This window comes from Mustelus asterias, chromosome 20, assembly GCF_964213995.1.
Source record: "Mustelus asterias chromosome 20, sMusAst1.hap1.1, whole genome shotgun sequence".
NCBI lineage: Eukaryota > Metazoa > Chordata > Chondrichthyes > Carcharhiniformes > Triakidae > Mustelus > Mustelus asterias.
Genome location: NC_135820.1, coordinates 26,440,044 through 26,467,227, shown reverse-complemented (window position 1 = coordinate 26,467,227; position 27,184 = coordinate 26,440,044). Strand labels below are relative to the sequence as shown.

Here is a 27,184-nt window from a genome sequence, read left to right as displayed (position 1 = left end):
CCTTTGTTGAACTGGAACTATTGCGTGTGAATAGTGTTTGTCTATTCTAAAAGACATTGAATCATAGAAACCCTTCAGAACAGAAAGAGGCCATTCGGCCCATCGTGTCTGCACCGACCACAATCCCACCCAGGTCCTACCCCCATATCCCTACATATTTACCCACTAATCCCTCTAACCTATGCATCCCAGGACACTAAGGGGCAATTTTAGCATGGCCAATCAACCTAACCCGCACATCTTTGGACTGTGGGAGGAAACCGGAGCACCCGGAGGAAACCCACGCAGACACGAGGAGAATGTGCAAACTCCACACAGACAGTGACCCAAGCCGGGAATCGAACCCAGGTCCGTGGAGCTGTGAAGCAGCAGTGCTAACCACTGTGCGCCCGTACCGTACCGTGAGCTTAAATACAAGTGAGATAGACTTGGGTCCAAAAATAAAATCACCCATGATTTTCAAAGGACTTTTTAATTCATATTGTGTTCTCTGTGTAGCAAATAGCATTCTCATTTCTATTTCACTTTATACAGTTACACCTTTGTTTTAAAAAAAAAATCACTTCTGCACTCTCATAAGAACATAAGAACGAGAAACAGGAGTAGGCCATCTGGTCCCTCAAGCCTGCTCTGCCATTCAATAAGATCATGGCTGATCTTTTCGTGGACTCAGCTCCACTTACCCACCTGCTCACCATAGCCCTTAATTCCTTTACTGTTCAAAAATTTCTCTGAAGTACAGAATGGCAAATTATTTGTATACCTCAACAATTTACATTAGCGCTTTAAAAATATATATATTTTAAAAGTTCCATTCCTAAGAAGAGTAGATTTGCATTCAAATGTATACACTACTACAGGATAGGGTCTCCATAGGCACAATTGTCTTCTATTGCCAGGTTGTAGAAGTTTCCTTTTCCTCCCTTGTAGGCACTGGTGACGATTCGCAGCCAACCTCTTTCCCCCTGAAACAAAAAACGTAGAGTTATGATCTTGGCTGGCGATGTCAGAGGGAGAGATCTCTCCATGAATGAGTTGCATTTAATTTAACTTGGGAAGCCTTACCTAATCCTCGGCTGGCTGAGACAGCATTTTCTTTGACAGCAGGAGGTTTAATCACAGGAAAATCTATCACTATGTCAACAGTTTCCAAGCTAACCTAAATCCATAATGGTAACAGGGTTAAAGAGTCAAATGATAGGGCCAGATTGCATAAACTTGGCTTGTATTTCCTTGGAAGATTTGACTGAGGTGTTTAAAATAATGGAGATCCAACAGGTTTGATACAGTGGGAATCTGGAAATGAGGGAGTGGGGGTGGGACATCCACAATCCTCTGGGGTAGAGAATTCCAAAGATGCACAACCTTTTGAGTGAAGTAATTTCTCCTAATCACAGTCCAAAATGATCAGCCCCTTATCCTGAGACTGTTTTAGACTCCCCAACCAGCGGCAACATTCTCAGCATCCATCCTGTCAAGCCCCCTCAGATTTTAATAATATTGCCTCTCATTCTTCTAAATTTTAGAGAATACAAGCCCAATTTACTCAGCCTCATCATAGGGCAACCCCCTCATCCCAGGGACCAATCTAGTGAACCTTCACTGTACCACTTCCTACACAAATATATTCTTTCTTAAAATGTGGAGACCAAAACTGCACACAGTATTCCAGATGTGGTCTCACCAAAACCATGCACCACCGCAGCAAGACTTATTTATTCCATTCCTTGAATTTATTCAACGAAGAGTTAGGCAGATTTTTGATAGACAATGGAGTCAGGTTTTGTGGGGAGGCAGATAGTAAAGTGGAGTTGAGACTACAACCAGATCAGCTATGACCTTACTGAATGGCCGAGCAGGCTGGAGAAGCTGAGTGGCCTACTCCTCTCCTATGTTCCTCTGTAAAAGATGGGCAAGTGGAATTGAAGTAGGTATCTGCCGTAATCAAATTGGCACAGCAGGTGCAATGTGACGATATGAAACGCCCTCCCTGGAGGAATGCACTCCATTATCCAAGTCTTTTTAATTTGATTTGTCACATGTATTAGCATACAGTGAAAAGTATTATTTCTTTCACGCTATACAGACAAAGCATACCATTCATAGAGAAGGAAAGGAGAGGGTGCAGAATGTAGTGTTACAGTCATAGCTAGGGTATAGAGAAAGATCAACTTAATACAAGGTAGGTCATTAGAAAGTCTGATGGCAGCAGGGAAGAAGCGGTTATTGAGTCGGTTGGTACGTGACCTCAGACTTTTGTATCTTTTTCCTGACAGAAGGTGGTGGAAGAGAGAATATCCAGGGTGCATGGGGTCCTTAATTATGCTGGTTGCTTTGTCAAGGCAGCGGGAAGTGTAGACAGAGTCAATGGATGGGGGGCTGGTTTGCGTGATGGATTGGACTACATTCATGACCTTTTGTAGTTCCTTGCGGTCTTGGGCAGAGTAGGAGCCATACAACCAAAAAGAATGCTTTCTATGGTCCATCTGTAAAAGTTAGAGAGAGTTGTAGCTGACATGCCGCATTTCTTTAGTCTTCTGAGAAAGTCGAGGCGTTGGTGGGCTCTCTCAACTATAGTGTCGGGGGGACCAGGACAGGTTGTTGGTGATCTGGACACCTAAAAACTTGAAGCTCTCGACCTTTTCTACTTCATCCCATTGATGTAGGCAGGGGCATGTTCTCCTTTACGCTTCCTGAAGTCGATGACAAAATCCTTCATTTTGTTGACATAGAGGGAGAGATTATTGTTGCCGCACCAGTTCACCAGATTATCTCATTCCTGTACTCTGGCTCATCATTGTTTGAGTTCTGCCCCACTACGGTGCTGTTGTCAGCAAACTTGAAAATCTAATTGGAGGGGAATTAGGCACAGAAATCTTCGGCACAGTTGGCAAGAACCAAGGATTGGGGACCCACATTCAAGTATGGAGAGAATCTGCAGGATCTACCCAGCTTAAACCACATAGCCCTGAGCACTGGCAAGCTTCTTGCCATTCATCTTGCTCGGACATTAACTGACTCCTTGGCTTTTAGTTTTGTCTCTCTCTGAAGCTGAGTGGGCAGAACCCCAGCCCCAGTGATGATATTTATATCCCATTAATGATCCAGCCATGTTGGATCAAACTTAACTGCACTGGGGTACAGCAGATCTGCCTGGTTTAGATATTGGATTACCAAGTCTGCCCACAGATTAGGCTCAATTTTGCACTGCCAAGCGCGTCACCTTGGTTCCATTTGACCCAAACAGAATGAATGGTCACGAGTTGCTTATTAGTCTGGCTTTTGGCTTCACTAGGTAGACCAAACCAACAAAGCTGATTGCCTGGCAATGCAATGAAGATTCTGATCAGCACTTACCCATGGTTCACCCCAGGAGTTGCGCACAATCCAATATTCAACACCATTCTCGTCTACGCTCCAGCCTGCAACTGACACAATATGGTTTATCGTAGACTCTGTGTGGAACTCCATGTACACGCCACCAGTGTAGGCATCCAGCTTCTCTGTAGCCATAATGCCACAACTATAAAAGGAATCAAATGAAAGCAATTACCAATCACAAACCAGTTCTCCAAACAAGTAACAGGATCTATCTACACTACACATTTTAAAAACATTTTTACTCCATTCTTTAAGTTACAAAGCCACTGCGCAGATTAGACAGGACAAACCCGAATTGCTCTCTGTGCTTGCTCCAAAAACCAAATTCAAATTGAGTCCAATTCGTGATTCCCACAAACAAGATCCAAGCTGACAAGAAAAGGCATTGCACCTGATCTTGGGCTTGATCTTAGCCAAAAGGGTATCTACACTACATAATACCGAACAGCATGTTACAAGGCCTTGTGAACTCTAGCCCCTCTCTCAACCGGTTGTGGATTCAAGCCACAGCTATGCTGCCTTTTGGTTCAGTTGTTGAATTGTGACCACTGTCTTCCTTCAGGTGAATGCCATTATTCAAAGTAAAGGGGAATTTTCCCCAGTATGTTGCCAAATGCTTCACTCTAACAAAATCATCAAAAATATGAATTGATCGTGGGACCTTGCTATGTGCAATTTGGCTCCGGTTTCCCTACATTGTGACAGACAGGAACAGTACTCGATTGACAGAAGGCGAGGGATTTATTATTTAAATGATATTATTGCATTGCTACTAAGTTGACAGTAGTGCAAAGGTCTGAAACCCCATTTGTAAAGGAGTGTTCTTGATTTTGAAATCATATTAAATGAATCACATAGTGAACAGGGGGATCTATGACAACAGACTACAACTCTTCTAGACATAGAACAGTACAGCACAGTACAGGGCCTTCGGCCCACGATGTTGTGCCGAACCTTTCCCAAAACCAAGATCAAGCTATCCCACTCCCTATCATTCTAGTGTGCTCCATGTGCCTATCCAATAACCGCTTGAAAGTTCCTAAAGTGTCCGACTCCACTATCACAGCAGGCAGTCCATTCCACACCCCAACCACACTGAGTAACTCTTCTAATTGTCACCACATGTAAAATAGACACAGTGGATGTTGGCTTGGTAACACTTGGACGTGGCCATTGTAAATTGACAGAGGGTTTGGTGCAGGTTCCTGACTTTGTCACTTGATAACCTTACACTCATTGGATCTTCAGATTTCAGGAGAACACCAACATATTGGTCAAATGGGCGGAGACACAGTAGATGAAATTTAATGCGGAACATTGTGAAATGATGCATTTTGGCAGGGACAATGAGGAGAGTGGGAGAAGGTTAGGTTAGGGCCTCTGAGAGGTCAGGAGACCCAAAAGAAAGGGTTTCCTGAATATCCTGCAGAATTTAACTGCAGGGTTACTTTTTCAAAAAAAAAAACAGGTTTACTGGCTGGAGATCTTTTAGGTGGGAAGTCTGCTCATGGGCCGAAGCATTGAAGATAGGGAGGCGCTTTGGAGGAATAGGAGATCTTTGGTGAGCAGGTTGGTCAGATGGTTGCATGAAGTGGTGGTCTGCATGTCCTGATCCCATGGGGAGGGTTTACTGGGTTGCTCGTTGGACTTGGAGGAAATGCTCATACTCCTCTTGGCTCCTAAGCAGTGCTCTCTTTAAACTCCCCAGTTCAGAGGTTAGGGAAACTCAGCTGCTTGTTGTTACAAATAAACTGATGGTTATAAATAAACTGATGACCTTGAGGGAAGCTAGTGATGAACTTGCAGGGGCACTGGCAGACATATTTAAAATGTCAGTATTCATGGGGGAGGTGCCAGATGATTGGAGGGTGGCTCATGTTGTTCCGTTGTTTAAAAAAAGTTCCAAAAGAAATCCGGGAAATTATAGGCCACTAAGTTTGATGTCGGTGGTGGGCAAGTTATTGGAAGGTGTGATAAGGGATAGGATCTACAAATATTTGGATAGATTGGGACTTATTAGGGAAAGACAAAATGGCTTTGTGCGTGGTAGGTCATGTTTGACCAATCTATTAGAGTTTTTTGAGGAGGTTACCAAAAACGTGGATGAAGGGAAGGCAGTGGATGTTGTCTACCTGGATTTCAGCAAGGCCTTTGATAAGGTCCCTCATGGGAGGCTAGTTAGGAAGGTTCAGTCACTAGGTATACATGGGGAGGTAGTAAATTGGATTAGACACTGGTTCAATGGAAGAAGCCAGAGAGTGGTTGTGGAGGATTGCTTCTCTGAGTGGAGGCCTGTGACTAGTGGTGTGCCGCAGGGATCGGTGTTGGGTCCATTGTTGTTTGTCATCTATATCAATGATCTGGATGATCATGGTAAGTTGGATCAGCAAATTTGCTGATGATACAAAGATTGGAGGTGTAGTGGACAGTGAGGAAGGTTTTCAAAACTTGGATTTGGACCAACTAGAAAAATGGGCTGAAAAATGGCAAATGGAATTTAACGCAGACAAGTGTGAGATATTGCACTTTGGAAGGACAAACCAAAGTAGAACGTACAGGGTAAATGGTAGGACTCTGAAGAGTGCAGTTGAACAGAGGGATCTGGGAATACAGGTACAGAATTCCCTAAAAGTGATGTCACAGGTGGATAGGGTCATAAAGAGTGCCTTTGGTACATTGGCCTTTATAAATCGGTGTATCGAGTATAAAAGTTGGAGTGTTATGGTAAGGTTATATAAGGCATTGGTGAGGCCGAATTCAGAGTATTGTGTACAGTTTTGGTCACCTAGTTACAGGAAGGATGTAAATAAGGTTGAAAGAGTGCAGAGAAGGTTCACAAGGATGTTGCCGGGACTTGAGAAGCTGAGTTACAGAGAAAGATTGAATAGGTTGGGACTTTATTCCCTGGAGCGTAGAAGAATGAGGGGTGATTTGATAGAGGTGTATAAGATTTTGATGGGTATAGATAGAGTGAATGCAAGCAGGCTTTTTCCACTGAGGCTCGGGGAGAGAGATACCAGAGGGCATGGGTTAAGGGTGAAAGGAGAAAAGTTTAAAGGGAATATTAAGGGAGGCTTCTTCACGCAGAGAGTGGTGGGAGTGTGGAATGAGCTGCCGGATAAGTAGAAAAACTTGGACGGGTTCATGGATGAGAGGGGTGTGGGAGGGATATGGTCCCAAGTGCAGGACAGTGGGACTAGGCAAAAAATGGTTCGGCACAGACAAGAAAGGCCAAAAGGCCTGTTTCTGAGCTGTAATTTTCTATGGTTAAAATGAAGAAAAACTGCTTCATTATAATATTTAAATAATCAACCCACTTACAGAAAGTAGGTTGGTCGTCTGCCTCGTGTCCCACTTGGTAAAACCTGTTTGAATCTTGGTTCAGCTTCTTTGCATTTTATCTCTGATTTGGGAGTTTAAGATTTAACACATAGAATAAGAACGGAGAGGCTTGCTAGGTCATTTCAGAGAGCAGTTAAGAGTTGAATATATTGTTGTGGACCTGGAGTCACACGTAGGCCAGACCAGGTAAGGACGGCAGATTTCCTTCCCTAAAGGACATTAGTGAACCAGATGGGTTTTTTGACCATCAATGATAGTTTCATGGTCATCATTACTGAGACTTGCTTTATATTCCAGATTTTTAAAAAATGAATCAAATTGCACCAATTGCTGTGGTGGAATTTGAATCCATGTTCCCAGAGCTTGGGCCTCTGGATTACTAGTCCATTACTACTACACCACTATCTCCCCTGAATACCATGCTCAATTCTGGGCACCAGGCTTTGGGAAGGATCTTGTGGAAGTTAAAAAGTTCTGATTGAAGTTTCATAGTTTGGAAGTTAAATTGTGCGGAAGTCTTCAAATTAAAAATTCATGCTTTCTCTGTACAGTAATGGAAAATGTTTATCAGCTGACTGACCTTCAAAAGGAATCAGTCTCTGCTATTTCTTCACAGGCCCCCATAACATTTTCCTTTTTAGGCCTTCACCAGAGGATGAATAAGACCAGATTTGTCCCATAACAGATACCAAAGGCAAGATATGAGGATACGCTATGCAAATGAAAGATTAGCAGAAGTCAATTTTTTATCAAATGAGAAAGGGCGAAAGGCTGGGATTTAATTGGCAAATATGTCAGTGAAAGATGTGAAAAATCTCTTGTTCCTGATTTGCTGTAATTGACTATAAAACTGCTGAGCTGTTTCTTTGTAACCTCAGAACTGCTCCGGTCAATCCGATTTGGCCGTGGAGGGTTCTCCTTGTGCACAAGTAATTAAAGACCCTGAATTGGATGCATGGTGTCCAATGCTGTTTGTGTAAGGAGTTGACTGAGTGCCTTTAGATTGCTGTTACTCAAGAGAACTCTAATAATCTCAATGTCTTGGAGAGGGTTCAGAGGAGATTTTCTAGAATGGTACAAGGACTGAGCTACTTTAGTTTAGTGCAGGCACTGAATGAATTGAGTTTGTTCTCTGAGCAGGCAGTTAAGAGGGGATTTGAGAGAAGAGTTAAAATCATTAACTGTTTTGATAGAGTAAACTCTGTTTCCATGGCAAAAAGTTCATAGAACACATTGTAGGCGATTGACAAAAGAACCAAAGGTGATTTGAGGGAATACTTCTTAATCATAGCTAATAGTTGTGATACTGAACGTGCTGCTTGAAAAGGGTAGTGAAACCAGACTCAGTGACTTATAAAAGGAAATTGGATAAATACTTGAAGGGCAAAATAAGATTGCAACCTCTGGAGAGAGGAGGAATCAGGACTGGTTGGATGGCTCTACTGAAGAGGCAACACAGGCATGATGGGGCTAATAGCCTCCTTCTGTGTCATATATTGCTGTAGAGCTGCCTTGTATGTGCTGCTTAAGGTGTAGACGGAGGAAGAGTTTCACCAGCTCTTCATTATCCATACCTTCCCCATTCGTGATTTGATAGGAGTGTTCTGGACAAAATGTTTGGGAGAGTCTGCAACTGTAGGCTTCAACAGCATAAACAAAGCAACATTGGAAGTCTTAAGCACAACTCTGAATGTCCAGCTATTTGCTTTTAAAAATGTGGAAGTTATTTAGCAGACTGCGCCTCTCTTCAGCAAATGAGACCATAAACATAGCGTCATTTGATTGGGTAGTTTAATAGCTAATTATGTAGTTAAAAAATTCAAATAAATCTGACTTGGATTGGATGGTAGTCAGTCAGGTGAAACAGGATCCATCATTGATTGAGATCAACTAACTCAGCACCAATCAGAGTAATGGTACAGCATTATTAGCCTCTATGTTCTTGGGTTCGTAGGGGTGGTCAAAAATGATCTAGCTTGGTTTCTCACTCCCGATTGGTGAAAACTGCTCGTGAATGGAAATTGAATGAGGCTAGGATAAAGTTCACGTTCAGTCCCTCACGATTGTGTAACTTGCTAACTCTCAATGTCAATGCTCACACATGAAGGTGGACCACTCCCATTGTCTACTCGCAATGAATGTCACAATGGTTGAAAACTCCTTGCTCCAAGTCCCAAATCTGGAACAGTGGTTTTTCAAGACTCCTCCACATTTGCTCAAGACTCCTCCATGTTCTCTCATATATCTCCCATTTTATACTATTCTAATGAGAAAAACATTACAGGAAGGGATGGCCTTGATCACATACTGTACCTGATTGGACCATTGGCATAGATCTCCGCCATCATCTTCTCTCGCCCATTGATATTGCCATAGTCACCAACCTTCCAGACCGTGTAATTCTTGATCACGTGGCAGACATTAAAGGTTGTGCAGGTACCACATTGGTTAAATGGCAAACAATCTAAAGCCAGGAAAAGAATCAAACTGCTTAGGTGCTGTTCATTTCTGCTGTAAAATGGCTTTCTTTGATGTTACATTGACATTAGTTCTCCCCAGCCTTAGAAATGGTCAATCATCAACAGTGGAGTATCACGACGTTTGCTTAACAATCTTTCTGGAACTGCTTCTGGCAGCCACTCAAACACAAATTCTGTAGAAAGGAGAAGTCTGGCTGGGCAGTGACCTGATAGAGCTCTTCAATAATACAGAAGGGTTTGATTGGCTGCACAGAGAGGATGTTTCCACTTGCAAGAAAACAACAAAACTAAATATAAAATATTCACTAATAAATTCAATAGAAATTTCTTTACCCAGACAGTGGTTAGAATGTGGAACTGATTACATCATAAAGTGGGTGAAGCAAATAGCATTGATGTGTTTCAAAGAAAACTAGATAAATACATGTGGGAAATAGTAACAGGATTAGATGAAGAGCGGTGTTAGGGGGCTATGTGCAGCATAAACACTAGCATAGAGTAAATGGCCCAATATCCTGTATCTGGTTGAAGAGATTTCTCCTGAATTCCCTATTAGATTTATTAGTGACTTCTTTTTATATTTAGCTTTGGTCTTTTCCCACAAGTGGAAATATCTTCCCTGTCTACCCAATCAAACCCTTTCGTAATCTTAAAGAGCTCCATCAAGTCACCTCTCAGTTTTCTCTTCATCTGTAGCATAAATTCTATGTAACTCCATGCAAGTGCTTCAAGTAGAAGTGTGCAAATAAATGCAATCAGTAGTGAAGCACCATGAGAACTTTACCTTGGTCCTTGGCCTGGTAGTTATTGCAGGTTTCGTCTGGAATGCCATGCACATTTGCATATGCCCACACCCCCAAGTGATCCCCACCCTCACAGGAGCCTGTATCAGCACAATCAATGATGTGCTGTACTGATAGGTAAGCAGATGGCCAGGCGCCTTTACGTTTAATATTAATCCGATCTGAAAAAAAAGGAAACATTTGTTAAGACAGTCACAATCTGGGTGGCAGAACTGTTGCAATGGGAGGGACCAGGAGCTGCCATCATGGGGACTGGGAAGTGTTGTTGGTTATCACATTGAACTTTCACCTCTGGGGCGGACTTCCAATCCATCAGGCTAGTGGAGTGAAAGTTTCTTCCCTTTGCTGCCTATGGGGGACATGTGTGAAATGAGTTTGACCAGTTCCCCATTGGCATAACCCATCATTGCAAAGCTGTCTTAGTTCATCACTAAATTGGCAGCTTTAACCCGAGGCTTTTTCTTTCTGTGGCCAGGATGCACAGAGGAAGCTTTTCCCTCTAGCCAACCCCTGGGTGCATTGGATAGGTTGGTGTTCAGTTGGAGTGGAAACTCAGTGGCTGGAGGGGAACAAACTTTATTGGCCAAAGAGCCGTAAATGTTTAGCTGTTTGAATCTTGGGAAAGAAAACTGAAAAGAAGGTGCCTGCTGCCTTCATGATCTGGCTCATGAGTGTGGTCAAAGATACCAATAATGTGCTAATTATGACAAAAGTGTCCTCAGAAAACATAGTGGGTCTGTGGTTGCTCTCTGCTTCATGTTTGTCAACTTGGGTTGCAACAGCAGATTGAAGATTAAAGTTTTCAGTTTTAAAAAACTGCACTAATTAGCAACTTACTGGAACTTAAGAAGAACAAGAGAAGGCCATTCAGCTCCTTGGGCCTATTTCACCTTCAGTTAGATCTGGGCTGATCTGCACCTCAATTCCCTTTACACAACTTTTGATCTATAGTCCTCAATACTGTTTTATTCAACAAGGACTTATCTACCTCAGTCATGAAAGCTCCAGTTAGCCCCCAGCATCCATAGTCCTTTTTGGGAGAGCATTCCAAATTTCTACTACACTTTGTGTGGAATAGTTTTTGTTGATTGTGGTCCTGAATGGCCTAGTTGTAACTTCAAAATTTCCCTGCCACCTTCAAAGGATGTGTGTGTATGGGCTGGAACTTGGGAGAAAGAGACTGAAGTGTGTCATAACGGGTAAAAAAAATTAATAATTCCAATTGTATTTTCGCATATGGTCAAATTAGATCCGATATCTCCATTATAAGATTAGATCCATTATTTGCGGACGGCACGGTGGCAGAGTGGTTAGCATTGCTGCCTCACAGCGCCAGGGATTCAGGTTCAATTCTGGCCTTGGATGACTGTGTGGAGCTTGCATGTTCTCCCCTTGTCTGCATGGGTTTCCTCCCACAGTCCAAAGATGTGCAGGTTAGGTGATTTGCCATACTAAATTGTTCCTTAATGTCCAAAGATGTGTAGGTTAGGGGGTAAATAGATGGGGTTACGGGGATAGGATCTGGGCAAGATGTTTTCTCAGAGTCCATGCAGACACGAATGGGCCGAATGGCCTCCTTCTGCATGGTAGAGATTCGATGATACTTCTATGATCTCCTGTTGACACGGACAGCTTTTCCTGCACGGTGCCTCCTACAATCTTACGCTGGTTTCTACATTTTGGCTCTGTGATACTGACTTGTTCTGGGCAAGTGTTTCACAGCAGCCATTTAATGTACCTATCGGGTCCTACCTGCCAGAGCGCTGGTACTCCCATGGGCCCAGCATGATCCACAGTACTGAGGGATGTGTTGATTCCTGGTGGTGCTGACAAAGTTAGTGCCATTCACATTGCGCCAGTCCCAGGTCTTTGGCAAAGCAGCGATGGGAAGGTATTCATGAGGCCGAGGGTAAGACCTGGAGGAAAGTACAAGTGAAACAACAGGAATTTCACAAGTGTCCGAGTGCAACTTTATACAACAATATTAAACTAGAAAATGCAAAGTAACTGATGGGAGTTTTGTTGTGAAGCCAATTGATCCACTGTTATCAAGGGAGACAAACAAATTTCTATTATCATCTTGGGAAATGATGCTCAGAATGAGAGAGAGCAGACTCAGATGATCAGGTGAACAGTTCTACTGTCTGCTCTCTCACATGGTATAAGGTTCTCCAATGGTTCAATGGGCATCACCTGGTGTTCTATTGTGACATTCATATCAGATTTGATCTCAGCTGATGGGCTGTTACAATGGCTCCTGGGGGCTCTGAACTATGACATTGAATTTCAGCTAAAGCTCCCATTCCTGACTCCTATCTAATGAGCCTTGCTGGGATAAGAACAGAGTTGGTTTTAATTGCTTTCCATCATTAGGAATCAACCACGATAGTGAGAGACTGGGGCGGCACAGTGGTTAGCACTGCTGCCTCAGCACCAGGGACCCAGGTTAAATTCCAGCCTCGGGTGACTATCAGTATGGAGTTTGCACGCTCTCCCTGTGCCTGAGTGGATTTCCTCCGGGTGCTCCAGTTTCCTCCCACACTCCAAAGATATGTAGGTTAGATTGATTGCCCATTGTAAATTGCCCCTTAGTGAGGAATTAGAGGGTAAATACATGGGGTTATAGGGATAGGGCCTGAGTGCGATTGTTGTTGGTGCAGGCTTGATGGGCCAAATGGCGTCTTCGTGCACTTTAGGAATTCTATTCTATTCTATGACTTGAGTCACATTCAGGCCAGACAGTGCAAAGGTCATATGTTCCCCTTGCCAAATGAGCATTAGTGAACCTGCTTGATTTTTAACTAGTCGGACTGACCAGTAGCTCCCAAGGGCAGGACCTTCTCCCCAGTGAGAGATGGACGTCCCACACTGGCCTTGTTTAGCCTGCCCACAGCATGGAGTGGGTCAGCTCTACGCTGAATTTTTGCTTCTGGGGCGGGCGGGGTGAGCCATCCATATCCCCCCCTTAATATTCAGCCCTTAAGAGAAAATGTAGGAATTCAAAACTCAGGGCCACAAATATTAGATATCCACAAATAAATCCAATGAGTAATTCAGGAGAAACTACTTTACAAGAGAGTAGTTAGAATGTGGAACTTGCTACCAAACGGAATAGTGGAGGTATATAGCATTGATGTATTTCAGAGGAAGCTAGCTTAACCTATGAGGGAGAGAGGAATGGAGGAATATGCTGATAGGATGGAAGGATAAGGAGCAGCATTGGTCGGTTGGGTCAAATGGCTTGTTTTTGTAAATACTAAAGTGTTTTTTATTGAATAAGAGTAATCATTCCATACAGTAATTATAACCTGCCCTGCCTCAGTTTCAAATCTATTTCCATGTCACCCATGGCTCAGTGGGTAACCTTTGATTTTGAAGCAGAAAGTATTGGGTTCACATCCCAGACTGGAGCATGTAATCAAAGTGGTCACTTCACTACAGTACTGAAGGAATGGTCGTCTTTCAGATAAGATTTTAAGTGGACATACTGTCTGGTTTAAGGATCCATGATACTATTTGAAGAGGAGCAGGGGTATTCTCCCCAACGTCCTGGTCAAAGTATTTTCTAAACCAATACCTATAAACAGTTTATCTGATCATGTTGCTTTTTTGTGGGATCTTGTTGTGCAAAAGCTAGCAGCCAAGTTTCCTTCAATTATTATGGTTCAGGTCAGAAACTCCAAAGTGTTTTATGGAGCCCACCTGGATCATGAGTTTTGCATCTTGAATTTGGCTAGGATAAGTATGATAGGCTTCACTTCAGGTATGATTCAAATGACCCACTAGGGAGCTTTTATCAAACATAGTTTAATTAAGAATATAGTTAACATGTATGGAAAGAAAATTAGCAATACCTTTTATCAATTACAAACAAAAACAAAACAACCAAGATAACGTATAACCCTTAACAAATATATCTAAATGTTTCAATCAAACAAAACCCTCGCCATAGACAGAACCCTTTAAACAGGTGCAACACACCATAGACTAAAATTCACGTGATACTAGAATTGAGACCTTTGGTTGGAATATTGAAAACTCTCAGGTCTTCTAAGTTCTAGTAATCCTGTTGACACACCCAGAACAGTTTGAAACCAGAACAGCTTCCCAGAACCCCAGGTAGATTCTAGTCAAGCCACCAACAGCAGATTCTCCCTTCAGAAAGGCAAGACCTTGTTTTCAGATAACCAGCAGAATTTAGAAAAACACGGAGAGAGAAACACTTCTTTTCAGCTTGCTGTCCCTTCTAAAACTTAAAACTCAAACTGCAGCCAACAGAAAAAAACCCTTAAACTCCCTAGGAAGGGGGAAAAAACCTGTCCAGAACCTATGACCTATTCTCCTAACAATGCAGGGCCATAAAACTAATCTCAGAATAAGCATAAACAACCCCCCATTTAAACCACTTAAGGAGCAATAAAAGGACTCCTAAGTCAGCCCAGCAACAGTTTACCAGCTAAGGCTGAGCTGCAGAGAGCATGATTTTTTTTAAAAAATCTCTTCAACGTACACTATCACATATTAGAGACTGCACTTCAAAAGGTACTTAATTGGCTAGAAAGCGATGTGGGATGCCTTGAATTTAGAATTAGCACCACAGAAAGACAACCATTTTTTTCAATCTTCCTGTCCTCTGTTAAAAGAGAAGGAAGACCTTTTGCTATTGAACTAGCCATTTCCATCTCCCGCTCCAGCTCCCTCCTCATCTAGTTAAAATGGCTTTAAAACGGCACGGTAGCACAGTGGTTAGCACTGCTGCTTCACAGCTCCAGGGTCCCGAGTTCGATTCCCGGCTTGGGTCACTGTCTGTGTGGAGTTTGCACATTCTCCTCGTGTTTGCGTGGGTTTCCTCCGGGTGCTCCGGTTTCCTCCCACAGTCCAAAGATGTGCGGGTTAGGTTGATTGGCCAGATTAAAATTGCCCCTGAGATGCGTAGGTGAGGGATTAGCGGGTAAATATGTGGGGGGTAGGGCCTGGGTGGGATTGCGGTCGGTGCAGACTCGATGGGTCGAATGGCCTCCTTCTGCACTGTAGGGTTTCTATGATTCTATCTGTTGCTATGTTCATTTCTAACCTCAGGATCCCAATTTTGTTATGGTGAGCTTCCATCTTTCCCAAGCCAGTCTCTTGTCATGAAATAATCCCAGTTACTAATGAAAATGGCATAATTGTTAAGGTCTTGCTATCTAATTTTCCCAGTTGCAAAATGATTTTAGGGAATTTTAATGAGCTCTTCATTTCAACAGTCTCATTGCAGTCAACACCAAACTTGTATTTAAATAGTGCCTTTAACATAGAAACAAGTCCCTGAATCACAGAGTTGTAATCAAAAAATAAATGTTGAACCAAGTAAGGGGAATTGGGAGGGCTAAGCAAAGAGTTGCATTTTAACCAAGGTTTTAAAGAAAGGGAGGAATATGGAGAAATAGGAATTTAAGAAAAGGAATTCCATGACATGAGGTTGAAACAACTGAAGCTGGAGTAAAAGGCAATGGGAATTCACAAGAAGCTAGAGTTGGAGACATAAGAGCTTGGAGGTAGTTTGTAGGGTTGGAGAAAGTTATGAGATAAGGAAGGGGATGCATTAAAAGGAAATTAAAATGCAAGGTGGGAAATTTACATTTGTGGCTTTGTGAAATCAGAAGCCAATGTGACACAGGCAGCAAGGCTTTGGATGAGCTCAAGAGAGTGTTGAATGGGAGTCTGGCCAGGAGATCATTGGAATAGTTGAGTCTACCCATGAAGGGAGTTTCAACAGCAGAAAGGTAACTATGGAGGTGTAACTCTGCAATCCTCATTGTGGAAAGGATTCAGGCCAGAAGCACAAATAGAATGCCAAAGTTGTAAACAGTTTGGCTCAGGTTGAACAATGGCTCGTGGAGGATACTGAGTTGTGGCTGTGGATAAAAGATGACAGATTGAACCATTCTAACGTTGAATGAAAGGAGCTTACTGCTCTTTCATAACAGGATATTGGACATTAAGACATGGACAGCTCCCAATTTTGTATAATGACTCGCTGTTAGCCGTCTCTCACGATGCTCTTTGTTCATTTAATTAAAAATTATATGTGGCTTGTGTACCACACATCACTCCCTTATTCCACCTCCAAGCTTCATGACTACATCTTGCTTCCCTTGTCCTTTTCCTTCAATTTCCCAGGCGTCCTCAAGGCTAGGTGTTCACAAAGCCAGGTTTTCAGTTGAGTTGCCAGAGACCTTATGATATAGATTTGAACAAAGCAGGCATCATTCACTCTGCAGAAACATTGGCGGGAGGTCGGGGGGGGGTGGGGGTGAAATCAATTTTGGCAGAGCAGTCCCTATTGTAGTCTGGAATTTGTGAAAATATAGAAAACAGTATTCAGATTTCCTGGGGTCGGGTCAGGGGTGTTCATTTTGGGGAGAGGATCAATGTTTGATGGGTGGATTTGAGTGTGGGGAGTGCAGTATTCTTAAGATGCGTCAACCTTTTCCTGTGGCAAAGTATCCCATGTGCAGGAAGAGATTTCTCCCATCCCTCTCAATGCCGTCAGTGACTCAATGGTTCCTCATTACTCATCACCCAACTAGATGGAATACTCTGTCCCTATCCTCCCCATCAATCAGAAACCTTGAAATCTCCTTTTAATTTTCTCCAGTGGAAGTAGTGCTGGCATCTCAAGTCTCTCCACCTGATATTACCCCACACTAACTGTAGTTTTCCAGCCTATAACATACCAGTAAAAACAGTGCACACCACTGTAACTCTGATTCAGGCACTACCTTGCCTAAATTTATTACCTCTTCCCCAAGAATTTAATGTCCAAATTCATAAACCTAAAATGTCACTAGCCTTTTTTCCCCCCCAAATGTCTTTATCTGCTGAAACACTTGCATGGAATTATGCTTTTGAATCTGCAGATTTCACTGTTCATGCAGCTACTTCAGCTTCCTCGCTTTGGGTTGACACTCCCATTATCACAAAAAAACAGAAGAATTACATCATATATTTCTTCACGTTAAGTTGTTTTTGACACTAGTCTGCCAATTCTAATGCAACAACAGCTTACCATGCTGAAGACCCTACATAAATGTATGCTATGGTGTTTCACTGGAGAGTAATTAGGAAACAAAATGACCCCAAACCACATATGAGGAGACGTGACCCGAGGTTTGGTCAAAGAGGAACTTCTTAAATGAGACGTGTAGAAGCAGGGAACCTTGGAGGAAGGAACTTCAGGAGGAGGATTTGATTTATTATATCACATATTAGCATACAGTGAAAAGTATTATTTCTTGCGTGCTATATCGACAAAGCATGCGTTCGTAGAGAAGGAAACGAGAGAGTGCAGAATGTGGTGTTACAGTCATAGCTAGGGTGTAGCGAAAGATCAACTTAATGCAAGGCAAGTCCATTCAAAAGTCTGATGGCATCAGGGAAGAAGCTATTCTTGAGTCGGTTGGTATGTGACCTCAGACTTTTGTATCTTTTTCCTGATGGAAGAATGTGGAAGAGAGAATATCCGGGGTGCGTGGGCTCCTTAGTTATGCTGGCTGTTTTGCCGAGGCAGTGGGAAGTGTAGACAGAGTCAATGGATAGGAGGCTGGTTTTCGTGATGGATAGGGCTACATTCACAACTTTTGTAATTCCTTGCGGTCTTGGGCAGAGCAGGAGCCATACCAAGCTGTGATATAACCAGAAAGAATGCTTTCTATGGTGCATCTGTAAAAGTTGGAGAGAGTTGTAGCTGACATCCCAAATTTCCTTAAGTCTTCTGGTAAAGTCGAGGCATTGGTGGACTTTAACTATAGTATTGGCATGGGGGGGGACCGGGGGGGGGGGGGGGGGGGGAAACCAGGACAGGTTGTTGGTGATCTGGACACCAAAAAATTGAAGCTCCTGACCCTTTCTACTTGGTCCCCGTTAAATGTAGACAGGGGCATGATCTCTTTTATGCTTTCTGAAGTTGATCACAATCTCCTTTGTTTTGTTGACATTGAGGGAGAGATTATGGTTGCCGCACCACTTCCTTTCTCATTTCTGTACTCCGTTTCGTCATTGTTTGAGATCCGACCCACTACGGTGGTGTCATCAGCAAACTTGAAAATTGAATTGGAGGGGAATTTGGCCCCTCAGTCATAGGCGTATAGGGAATATAGCAGGGGGCTGAGAACACAGCCTTGTGGGGCACCGGTGTTGAGGATGATCATGGAGGTGTTGTTGTCTGTCCTTACTGATTGTGGTCTCAGAGGTGAAAGTTCAGGATCCAGTCGCAGGGGGAGGTGCCGAGGCCCAGGCCATGGAGTCTGGAGATGCGTTGTGTGGGAATAATGGTGTTGAAGGCTGAACTGTAGTCAATAAAGAGTCGTCGGACATGGGTGTCTGTGTTATTTAGGTGTTCCAGGGTTGAGTGCAGGGCTAGGGAGATGGTGTCTGCTGTGGACCTGTTGCGGCAGTAGGCAAACTGTAGTAGATCCAGGTAGTCCAGGAGGCTGAAATAGATTTGTGCCATAACTAGCCTTTCAAAGCACTTCATAATGATGGATGTCAGAGCCACCGGCCGAGAGTCATTAAGGCACACTGCTTGCTTTTACTTAGGGACCTTATTGTTGTAAAGAGGGGTTGAAGATGTCGGCAAATATCCCTGCCAGCTGATCCGCGCAGGATCTGAGCGCTCGTCTGGGTATCCCATTCGGGCCAGTCGCCTTCTATGGGTTAACCTGCGAGAAAGCTGCTGACATCGGCAATGGTGACTCCAGACACTGGTTCATCCAGGACTTCCAGGGTGGAGGGCATGCTCTCGCTGACCACTTGCTCAAAACGGGCATTGAATTCATCAGGGAGGGGTGCGTTGGAGCCGGCGATTTTAAATGCCTTCATCTTGTAGCTGGTTATGTCTTGCAGACCTTACCATAGTCAACGGGGCTCGGTGTGGCTAGCGTGGGACTCTAGCTTGGTCCGGTACTGTCTTTTGGCATCTTTGATGGATCTCCTTAGATCGTATCTGGCTTTCTTGTATAGGTCAGGGTCGCCTGACTTGAACGCCTCAGACCTGGACTTCAGCAAGCAGTGTATATCCCTGTTCATCCATGGTTTCCAGTTGGGGGAAACACACGGATTTGCTTCTTTGGCACACAGTCTTCTACACACTTACTAATGAAGTCAGTTACTGTAGTGGCGTACTCGTTCAGGCTGATCAGAGTTTTTAAATACTGACCAGTCCACTGACTCCAAGCAATCCCGTAGGAGATCATCTGATTCCTCAGACCAACATTGCACAACTTTCTTTGATGGATTCTCCCGCTTCAGTTTTTGCTTGTAAGCCGGGAGCAGGGGCACAGCCTTGTGGTCTGATTTGCCAAAGTGTGGGCAGGCGATAGAGCGGTAGGCATGTTTGATATTTGTGTAGCAGTGGTCTAGGATGTTTGGGCCTCTGGTGAAACAGGAGACGTGTTGGTGGTAACTTGGCAATACGCTCTTGAGCTTGGCCTGATTGAAGTCCCCAGCCACGATGAACAAGGCCTCGGGATGTTTCGTCTCGAGGCTATTCGTAGTGGTGTATATTTCGTCCAGCGCGATCTTCACGTCTGCATGGGGTGGGATGTAAACTGCCATCAGGATAACAGAGGTGAATTTCTGCGGAAGGCAGTAGGGACGGCATTTTAGTGTCTGGTATTTTAGGCCTGGGGAGCAGAAACTCTGGGGACACAGAGGAATTCATCAGGCGAATGAGGGTGCGGGAGTTCTACCAGAAACCCCAAGAGGCCAACAGCGAACACAATGAGACAACCAACGAACCGGAACAGCCGACACAGAGATCTGCAGTGCAGCATTCCTCTGAAGAGGAAAGAGTCGAATTGGACTCCTCCGGAAGGCCGCTGCCCTTGACATGTATGCCCAAGCCGTCAGGAGGTATGTCAATGCCAGATTAATCATCCGCTCTCACAAGACAGCCCTGAACGTCACCTAAGCACAACACAACGCCATCCGCGCTCTCAAGACCAACCGCAACATTGTCATCAAACCAGCAAAGGAGGGGCCACCGTCATACTGAACAGATTGGATTACTGCAAAGAAGTGTTCCGACAACTGAACAACGAGGAACACTACAGACAGTTACCCGCAGATCCGACCAAAGAACACACCGTCAACTCAGACTGATCAAGACCTTTGATCCAGACCTTCAGAGCACCCTCCATGTTCTCATCCCACACACTCCCCGCATTGGAGATCTCTACTGCCTCCCGAAGATACACCAGGCCAACACACCCAGCCGTCCCATCATATCAGGCAATGGGACCCTGTGTGAGAACCTCTCCGGCTACGTCGAGGGCATCCTGAAACCCATTGTACAAAGAACCCCCAGCTTTTGTTGCGACACTACAGACTTCCTACAGAAACTCAGCACACATGGAGCAGTTGAACCAGGAGCACTCCTGGTCACAATGGATGTCTCAACACTCTACACCAGCATCCCCCATGACGATGGCATTGCTGCAACTGCCTCAGTACTCAACGTCGACAACTGCCAGTTTCCAGATGCAATTTTACAACTCATCCGCTTCATCCTGGATCACAATGTCTTCACCTTCAACAACCAGTTCTTCATCCAGACACATGGAACAGCCATGGGGACCAAATTTGCACCTCAATATGCCAACATCTTCAAGCACAGGTTCAAACAAGACTTCTTCACCGCACAGGACCTTCAACCAACACTATACACTAGATACATCAATGACATTTTCTTCCTTTGGACTCATGGTGAACAATCACTGAAACAACTATATGACGACATCAACAAGTTCCATCCCACCATCAGACTCACCATGGACTACTCTCCAGAATCGGTTGCATTCTTGGACACACGCATCTCCATCAAGGACGGTCACCTCAGCACCTCACTATACTGCAAGCCCACAGATAACCTCACGATGCTCCACTTCTCCAGCTTCCACCCTAAACACGTTAAAGAAGCCATCCCCTACGGACAAGCCCTCCGTAAACACAGGATCTGCTCGGATGAGGAGAATTGCAATAGACGCCTCCAGACGCTGAAAGAAGCCCTCATAAGAACAGGATATGGCGCTCGACTCATCAATCGACAGTTCCGACACGCCACAGCGAAAAACCGCACCGACCTCCTCAGAAGACAAACACGGGACACGGCAGACAGAGTACCCTTCGTCGTCCAGTACTTCCCCGGAGTGGAGAAGCTACGACATCTTCAACATGTCATTGATGAATATCCCGCCAAGGCCATCCCCACACCCCCACTTCTTGCCTTCAAACAACCGCACAACCTCAAACAGACCATTGTCCGCAGTAAACTACCCAGCCTTCAGGAGAACAGTGACCACGACACCACACAACCCTGTCACAGCAACCTCTGCAAGATGTGCCGGATCATCGACATGGATGCCATCATTGAAGAAGGGAAAGGGTTAATGTATTTTGTATCTAAAAAGGTTGAACTTTGTACTTAGAATGTATCACAAGCATAACCCTGGCTAATCCCCTTGTTTATACTGCTTCTGGCATGAACATAAGTTATTTATTCATGGTTTCATTCTTTAACTTCATTCTTATAAAGACAGCTAAATATAAATGAAATGTTTGTAAAGTCTTACCTTTTCTACAAGCTTGTGTGTGGTTTGAAGAAGGAAGGCAATTACAAGATGTGGGGCATGATAACGGCCGTTTAAAGGAGGACTCCCGCTGGGCCAGCTACAATTGTGCCGGTAACTTCAAAGGAAGGGCCGTGGAAGAGCAGGAAACCTCAGACTGTATCGTGACTACAGCTGCCAGAGAACTGCTGCTTCGTGATCAAGGACTGTAGTATGGACTTTGATTCATGACCAGACCAGTGTGTGTCGTGACTGGTGCTGGGAGCCATGCTGTATATATATCCCCATTTTTCTGTGTTCAGAGAGAACTTTGGCTTCCACTTTCAAGTGGTCAAGTTCTCCCGCAAGCTTGTGAGAATAAAGCCTACTCTATTTTGATTCATACCAGCCTCAGAGGTATTTTTTTACCTACTACAATCATCTCACATGAGAACACCATCCACCAGGTACACGATACATATCTTGCAACTCGGCCAATGTTGTCCACCTGATACGCTGCAGGAAAGGATGTCCTGAGGCATGGTACATTGGGGAGACCATGCAGACACCGCTCAACAATCACCAGGCAGGAGTGTTCTCTTCCTGTTGGGGAACACTTCAGCAGTCACAGGCATTCAGCCTCTGATCTTCGTAAGCGTTCTCCAAGGCAGCCTTCACGACACACGACAACGCAGGATCGCTGAGCAGAGACTGATAGCCTAGTTCCACACACATGAGGACAGCCTCAACCAGGATCTTGGGTTCATGTCACACTATCTGTAACCCCCACGACTTGCCTGGGCTTGCAAAATCTCACTAACTGTCCTGGCTGGCGACAATACACATCTCTTTAACCTGTGCTTAACCCTCTCTCCACTCACATTGTCTGTACCTTTAAGACTTGATTACCTGTAAAGACTCGCATTCCAACCATTATCTTGTAAATTGAGTTTGTGTCTGTATATGCCCTGTTTGTGAACACGACTCCCACTCACTTGATGAAGGAGCAGCGCTCTGAAAGCTTGTGGCTTTGCCACCAAATAAACAGGTTGGACTTTAACCTGGTGTTGAGAGACTTCTTACTGAGCAGAAAATTGCCAGTGTTGCTACGTCGAGGCACCATGAGTTAGGGTTTGGGCAGCTGAAGGCCATTTGTTTGCTGACCACAGCAATTGTGAAGAGAGGTCAGAGTTAAAGGAGCACAGATCCCTCATTGGGTTATACGGTTGGAGTAGGTTAGAGGGGAGTTTATAAAGGGATTTTAACACCAAGGGTGGGATTTTCAACCCACTCTACCCAGCGGTGTCTTTTCCAGGAGAAAAGGTGGCTTACCATTGGCCAGCAGCAGGATCTTCCAGTCCAACCAATGTCAATGCTGTTTTATGTTGTTCACTGGCTTGTCACAAGGGAACCCACTGCGGGGGATCACCAAGGATGTTTATTTATTAGTCACAAGTAGGCTTGCATTAGCATTGCAATGAAGTTACTGTGAAAATCCCCTAGTCGCCATACTCTGGCACCTGTTCGGGTACACTGAGGGAGGTTTTAGCATGGCCAATGCACCTAACCAGCACGTCTTTTGGACTGTGGGAGGAAACCAGAGCACCTGGAGGAAACCCACGCAGACATGGGCAGAATGTGCAGACTCCACACAGACAGTGACCCAAGCCGGGAATTGAACCCGGGTCTTTGGCGCTGTGAGGCAGCAGTTCTAACCACTGTGCCACCAAAAGTGGGAAGAGCCGGAAAATTCGGCATTCAGCCACAAACTTTAGAAAATAGGGTGTTGGTGAGCTCAGCAAAAACAAGAGGTGATAGGAGAATTGTTGCGAGTTAGGATACGCGTTTGGAGGAGCTTGAGTTTATGGAAATTAGAAGTTAGGGGGTGGCTCAGGAGAGCATTGGAGTAGTTATATCTCAGCTAACAAAAATAGTTGAGGGTTTCAGTTACAGATGGGCTAAGGCAGGCAATGTTACGGAGGATAGAGAGGATATGGGGCCCAAACTCAATTCAGGGCTGAATAGGATGCAGAGGGTGCACTCTAGTTTGGCCTGGTGTTTACCTGCCTTGTGTCCTCCATTTTATTTCATTATTGCGTATCCAACAAGTTTCAATAATGTTCTCCCTAGAACCTGATCAAAATCCTCAAAGCTTACGCTGGGCAAATATTCTCAGCACTGGCCCCTTCAAGGCTCTGTTCTGATCAGTGGCCTTCAATTAAACTCCTTCATTTTTAATTTATTGATCAGAAAGCTGAGTATAAGCTCACAGATATTTTCCTTGTTTGAAGTCTTCTGTTCACTCCTTGCTTGCCAATCTCTTTATCTTCATCAGCAGTTGCCCTCTTTTTAGTAGCAAGGGCCAGGCTCATTATCTGTTCGTTACAGGAGCTGCCTTCAATGACTCAGTCCTGGTATCCAAAACGTCCTCCTTGAAGAAGCACCGTGTCTTAATTTTTCACTCCCTTTATAAACCTTCCCCAAACTCGTCCCTTCAATTCTTCCTTTGGTCTCCTGACCTAACCCCCTAATTTGTGCTTGGTGGTCAGTTAGCTCATCTGTGAAGCACCTCGAGTTGTTTTTCTGTACATTAAAATACTATGAAAGCACAACTCCATTCTAAGCTTTTCATCTCTGAACACGGTGTTCATATTTGATTCAACTCAGTATCTATAATTTCTCTACATTAGACTGTGCAAATTATTGACCATTGGTCACCGAATCCTGATTATCCATCAATGACCACACACCCACTACCTCATTAATTTCTAGTGGCACAGTGGGTAGCGTCCCTGCCTCTAAGCCAGAAGTTCTAGGTTCGAGTCCCACCCCAGGACTTGATGGTCAAGGAAGGTGTATTCAAAGCACATTATCCACACACACCAATGGAAGCAGTAAGACTGGGAGAGATTTCTCAGCCAATGATGGAAAGAATGTTGGAGTTTCTATCATCACCGTCCATAACTCGAGACACATGTGTGTAAAAGTGTATGTAGCCCCAGCAACTTGAACTTCCTGGTGATCTATAACACAGTAAGAAGTTTCACAACACCAGGTTAAAGTCCAACCGGTTTATTTCGTAGCAAAAGCCACTAGCTTTTGGAGCGCTGCTCCTTCGTCAGGTGAATGGGAATTCAGTTCACAAAAGACACAAACTCAATTTACAAACTAATGGTTGGAATGCGAGTCTTTACAGGTAATCAAGTCTTAAAGGTACAGACAATGTGAGTGGAGAGAGGGTTAAGCGCAGGCTCTCTCCAGATCTACTCCAGATGAGGCATCTCATCAGATCTACAACACGCCATATTTATTTAAAATAAAGAAAAACTACCTCAAATATTCCAGCTGATAGTACAGGAGCAAAGAAGAAGTGTTAGGGTGAGATGTCGGCTGTAAGGTTAGGTGAGTTAAAGGAAGCAAAATATAGACTGGGCCCTTGAATCTAGATGAAAACACTCAGTATGTGCTGGACCCTCACAGATTTTACTCAGTCCAACACTAACGGTACTGTAGAAAGATCATTTAGATCCAAAATGTTAACTCCAGACCCGCAGAGTTTATCCAGCATTTTCTGTTTTATACCAACACTAACATACTCTTTCTAAAGCCCCGGCTTCCTCTTTTCCTGGACACTAATCATTCACTTGTTCAATTGCCCTTTTTGGTGCCTAATACACCGGCCTCCCACCATCTCGACAAGCAGTCCCAGCAAATATGCTAGTTCCGGGAGGATCCGCAAACAACCGCCTTTAGCCCGCACCCAATTCGCTCTGGGTGTTTACCAAGAGATTATATCTCAGGATCATTTTTTGAAAAATCTGATGGAAAGAAACAGGAAGTCATGTGTAGGGAGTCAGTGCTGGGAATAAATATAGAGAGCTCCGGCTGACTGGGGAGGGTCACACGGCAGCAGCCACAGCCTTTGAGCAGAGTTAGTGAGTCAGTCAGCCCAGTATGGGAGTCACCTTCCCGGCATAGATCATTAGCGGCACTCCGGCTCCTCCTTCCCCCTTTCCCCTCCTTACCTGACCCCTTGAAACTTTGTGCTGGCCAGCGTCTTGTGGCAGGGTTGACTGCCCCTGAAGTGGAGGGCGGCCGAAACGCAGCTCAGGAGGCACAGAGCGAAGAGTGGGGCAGCCACCATGGTGAAATCTGGCAGCTCAGTAACTTGATTAGGTCCCTACTGGCAGAGGTCAGAGCCAGCAATTACACCGCTTGCCTTAAAGAAAGCTTCTTTATTCAATGGGAGGGAAATAGATTTGCCTGATTATTCACCGCCCTCCCCACAATGTCATGTGAGAATGATGAGTCTCAGTGCAAATTCCGTTTCGGTAAGAATTGAGTCAGCGTATTTGACCCAAATATCCAAACGTGGTCACATTTTTAAAGGTACAAAACGGGGTGATGTTGCTGCCGTATTAGCTTTAGTAATGTGTCCACCACACATCAATAAATATATTCTATCATCTGTTTTGGTGAGGTTGGGTTGAAGGATAAAATTGAACAGGGCCACTTGTTGAACTCCTCCCTGTAGTGCCATAGGATTTTTTTGTTTCCCTGAGGGGGCAAGAGAGAATTTCTGTTTAATAACTCTTCAGACAATACCCCCAACAGCGTAACATCCACCCAGTACTGCACCGAAGAGTACTGGGATTCGGTATTCCAGTCTTGCAGTAAGCCACTCTGTATAGAGGCCTGAGTGATAGTGCTGAATCATGGCTGGTGTTTACAAGTCAGCTCTGAACTTCACAGGACTGGAATGCCAATAACAGTTCAAAGTTTTTTTATTCGTGTCACAAATAGGCTTACATTGCAATGAAGTTACTGTGAAAATCCCCTAGTCAGTACACTGTTTGGATACACTGAGAGGATACACTGAGGGGCGGCACGGTAGCACAGTGGTTAGCACTGCTGCTTCACAGCTCCAGGGTCCCGGGTTCGATTCCCGGCTTGGGTCACTGTCTGTGTGGAGTTTGCACATTCTCCTCGTGTCTGCGTGGGTTTCCTCCGGGTGCTCCGGTTTCCTCCCACAGTCCAAAGATGTGCGGGTTAGGTTGATTGGCCAGGTTAAAAATTGCCCCTTAGAGTCCTGGATGTGTAGGTTAGTGGGTAAATATGTGGGCATAGGGCCTGGGTGGGATTGTGGTCGGTGCAGACTCGATGGGCCGAATGGCCTCCTTCTGCACTGTAGGGTTTCTATGAATCTATGAATAATTTAGCATAGCCAATGCACCTAACCAGCATGTCTTTCAGACTGTGGGAGGAAATCGGAACACCCGGAGGAAACCCATGCAGACATGAGGAAAACGCGCCGACTCTGCGCAGTCACCCAAGCTGGCATTTGAACCCGGATCCCTGGTACTGAGGCAGCAGTGCTAACCACTGTGCTGCAACTGGTGGCTCTGACATCCATCATTATGAAGTGCTTCGAAAGGTTAGTCATGGCACAAATCAACTCCGGTCTCCCAGATTGCCTGGATCCACCACAGTTCGCCTACCGCTGCAACAGGTCCACAACAGATGCTATCTCCCTGGCCCTACACTCAACTCTGGAATACCTAGAAAACAAAAACACCTATGTCAGACTCTT

At 44.5% G+C, this 27,184-nt stretch overlaps 1 protein-coding gene across 1 annotated transcript; it reads right to left on the bottom strand.

Annotated features, from left to right (window-relative positions):
* Window positions 1-453: 453 nt before the first annotated feature.
* On the bottom strand, window positions 454-26,089 carry ctsz (cathepsin Z). The gene is made up of 6 exons (XM_078236354.1): window positions 25,620-26,089; window positions 11,759-11,922; window positions 9,988-10,167; window positions 9,037-9,187; window positions 3,358-3,523; window positions 454-965 (listed from the first exon to the last, which is right to left on the bottom strand). The coding sequence occupies exons 1-6, from the start codon at window positions 25,736-25,738 to the stop codon at window positions 855-857; spliced, it is 891 nt and encodes a 296-aa protein (XP_078092480.1). The 5' UTR covers window positions 25,739-26,089; the 3' UTR covers window positions 454-854.
* Window positions 26,090-27,184: the final 1,095 nt, after the last annotated feature.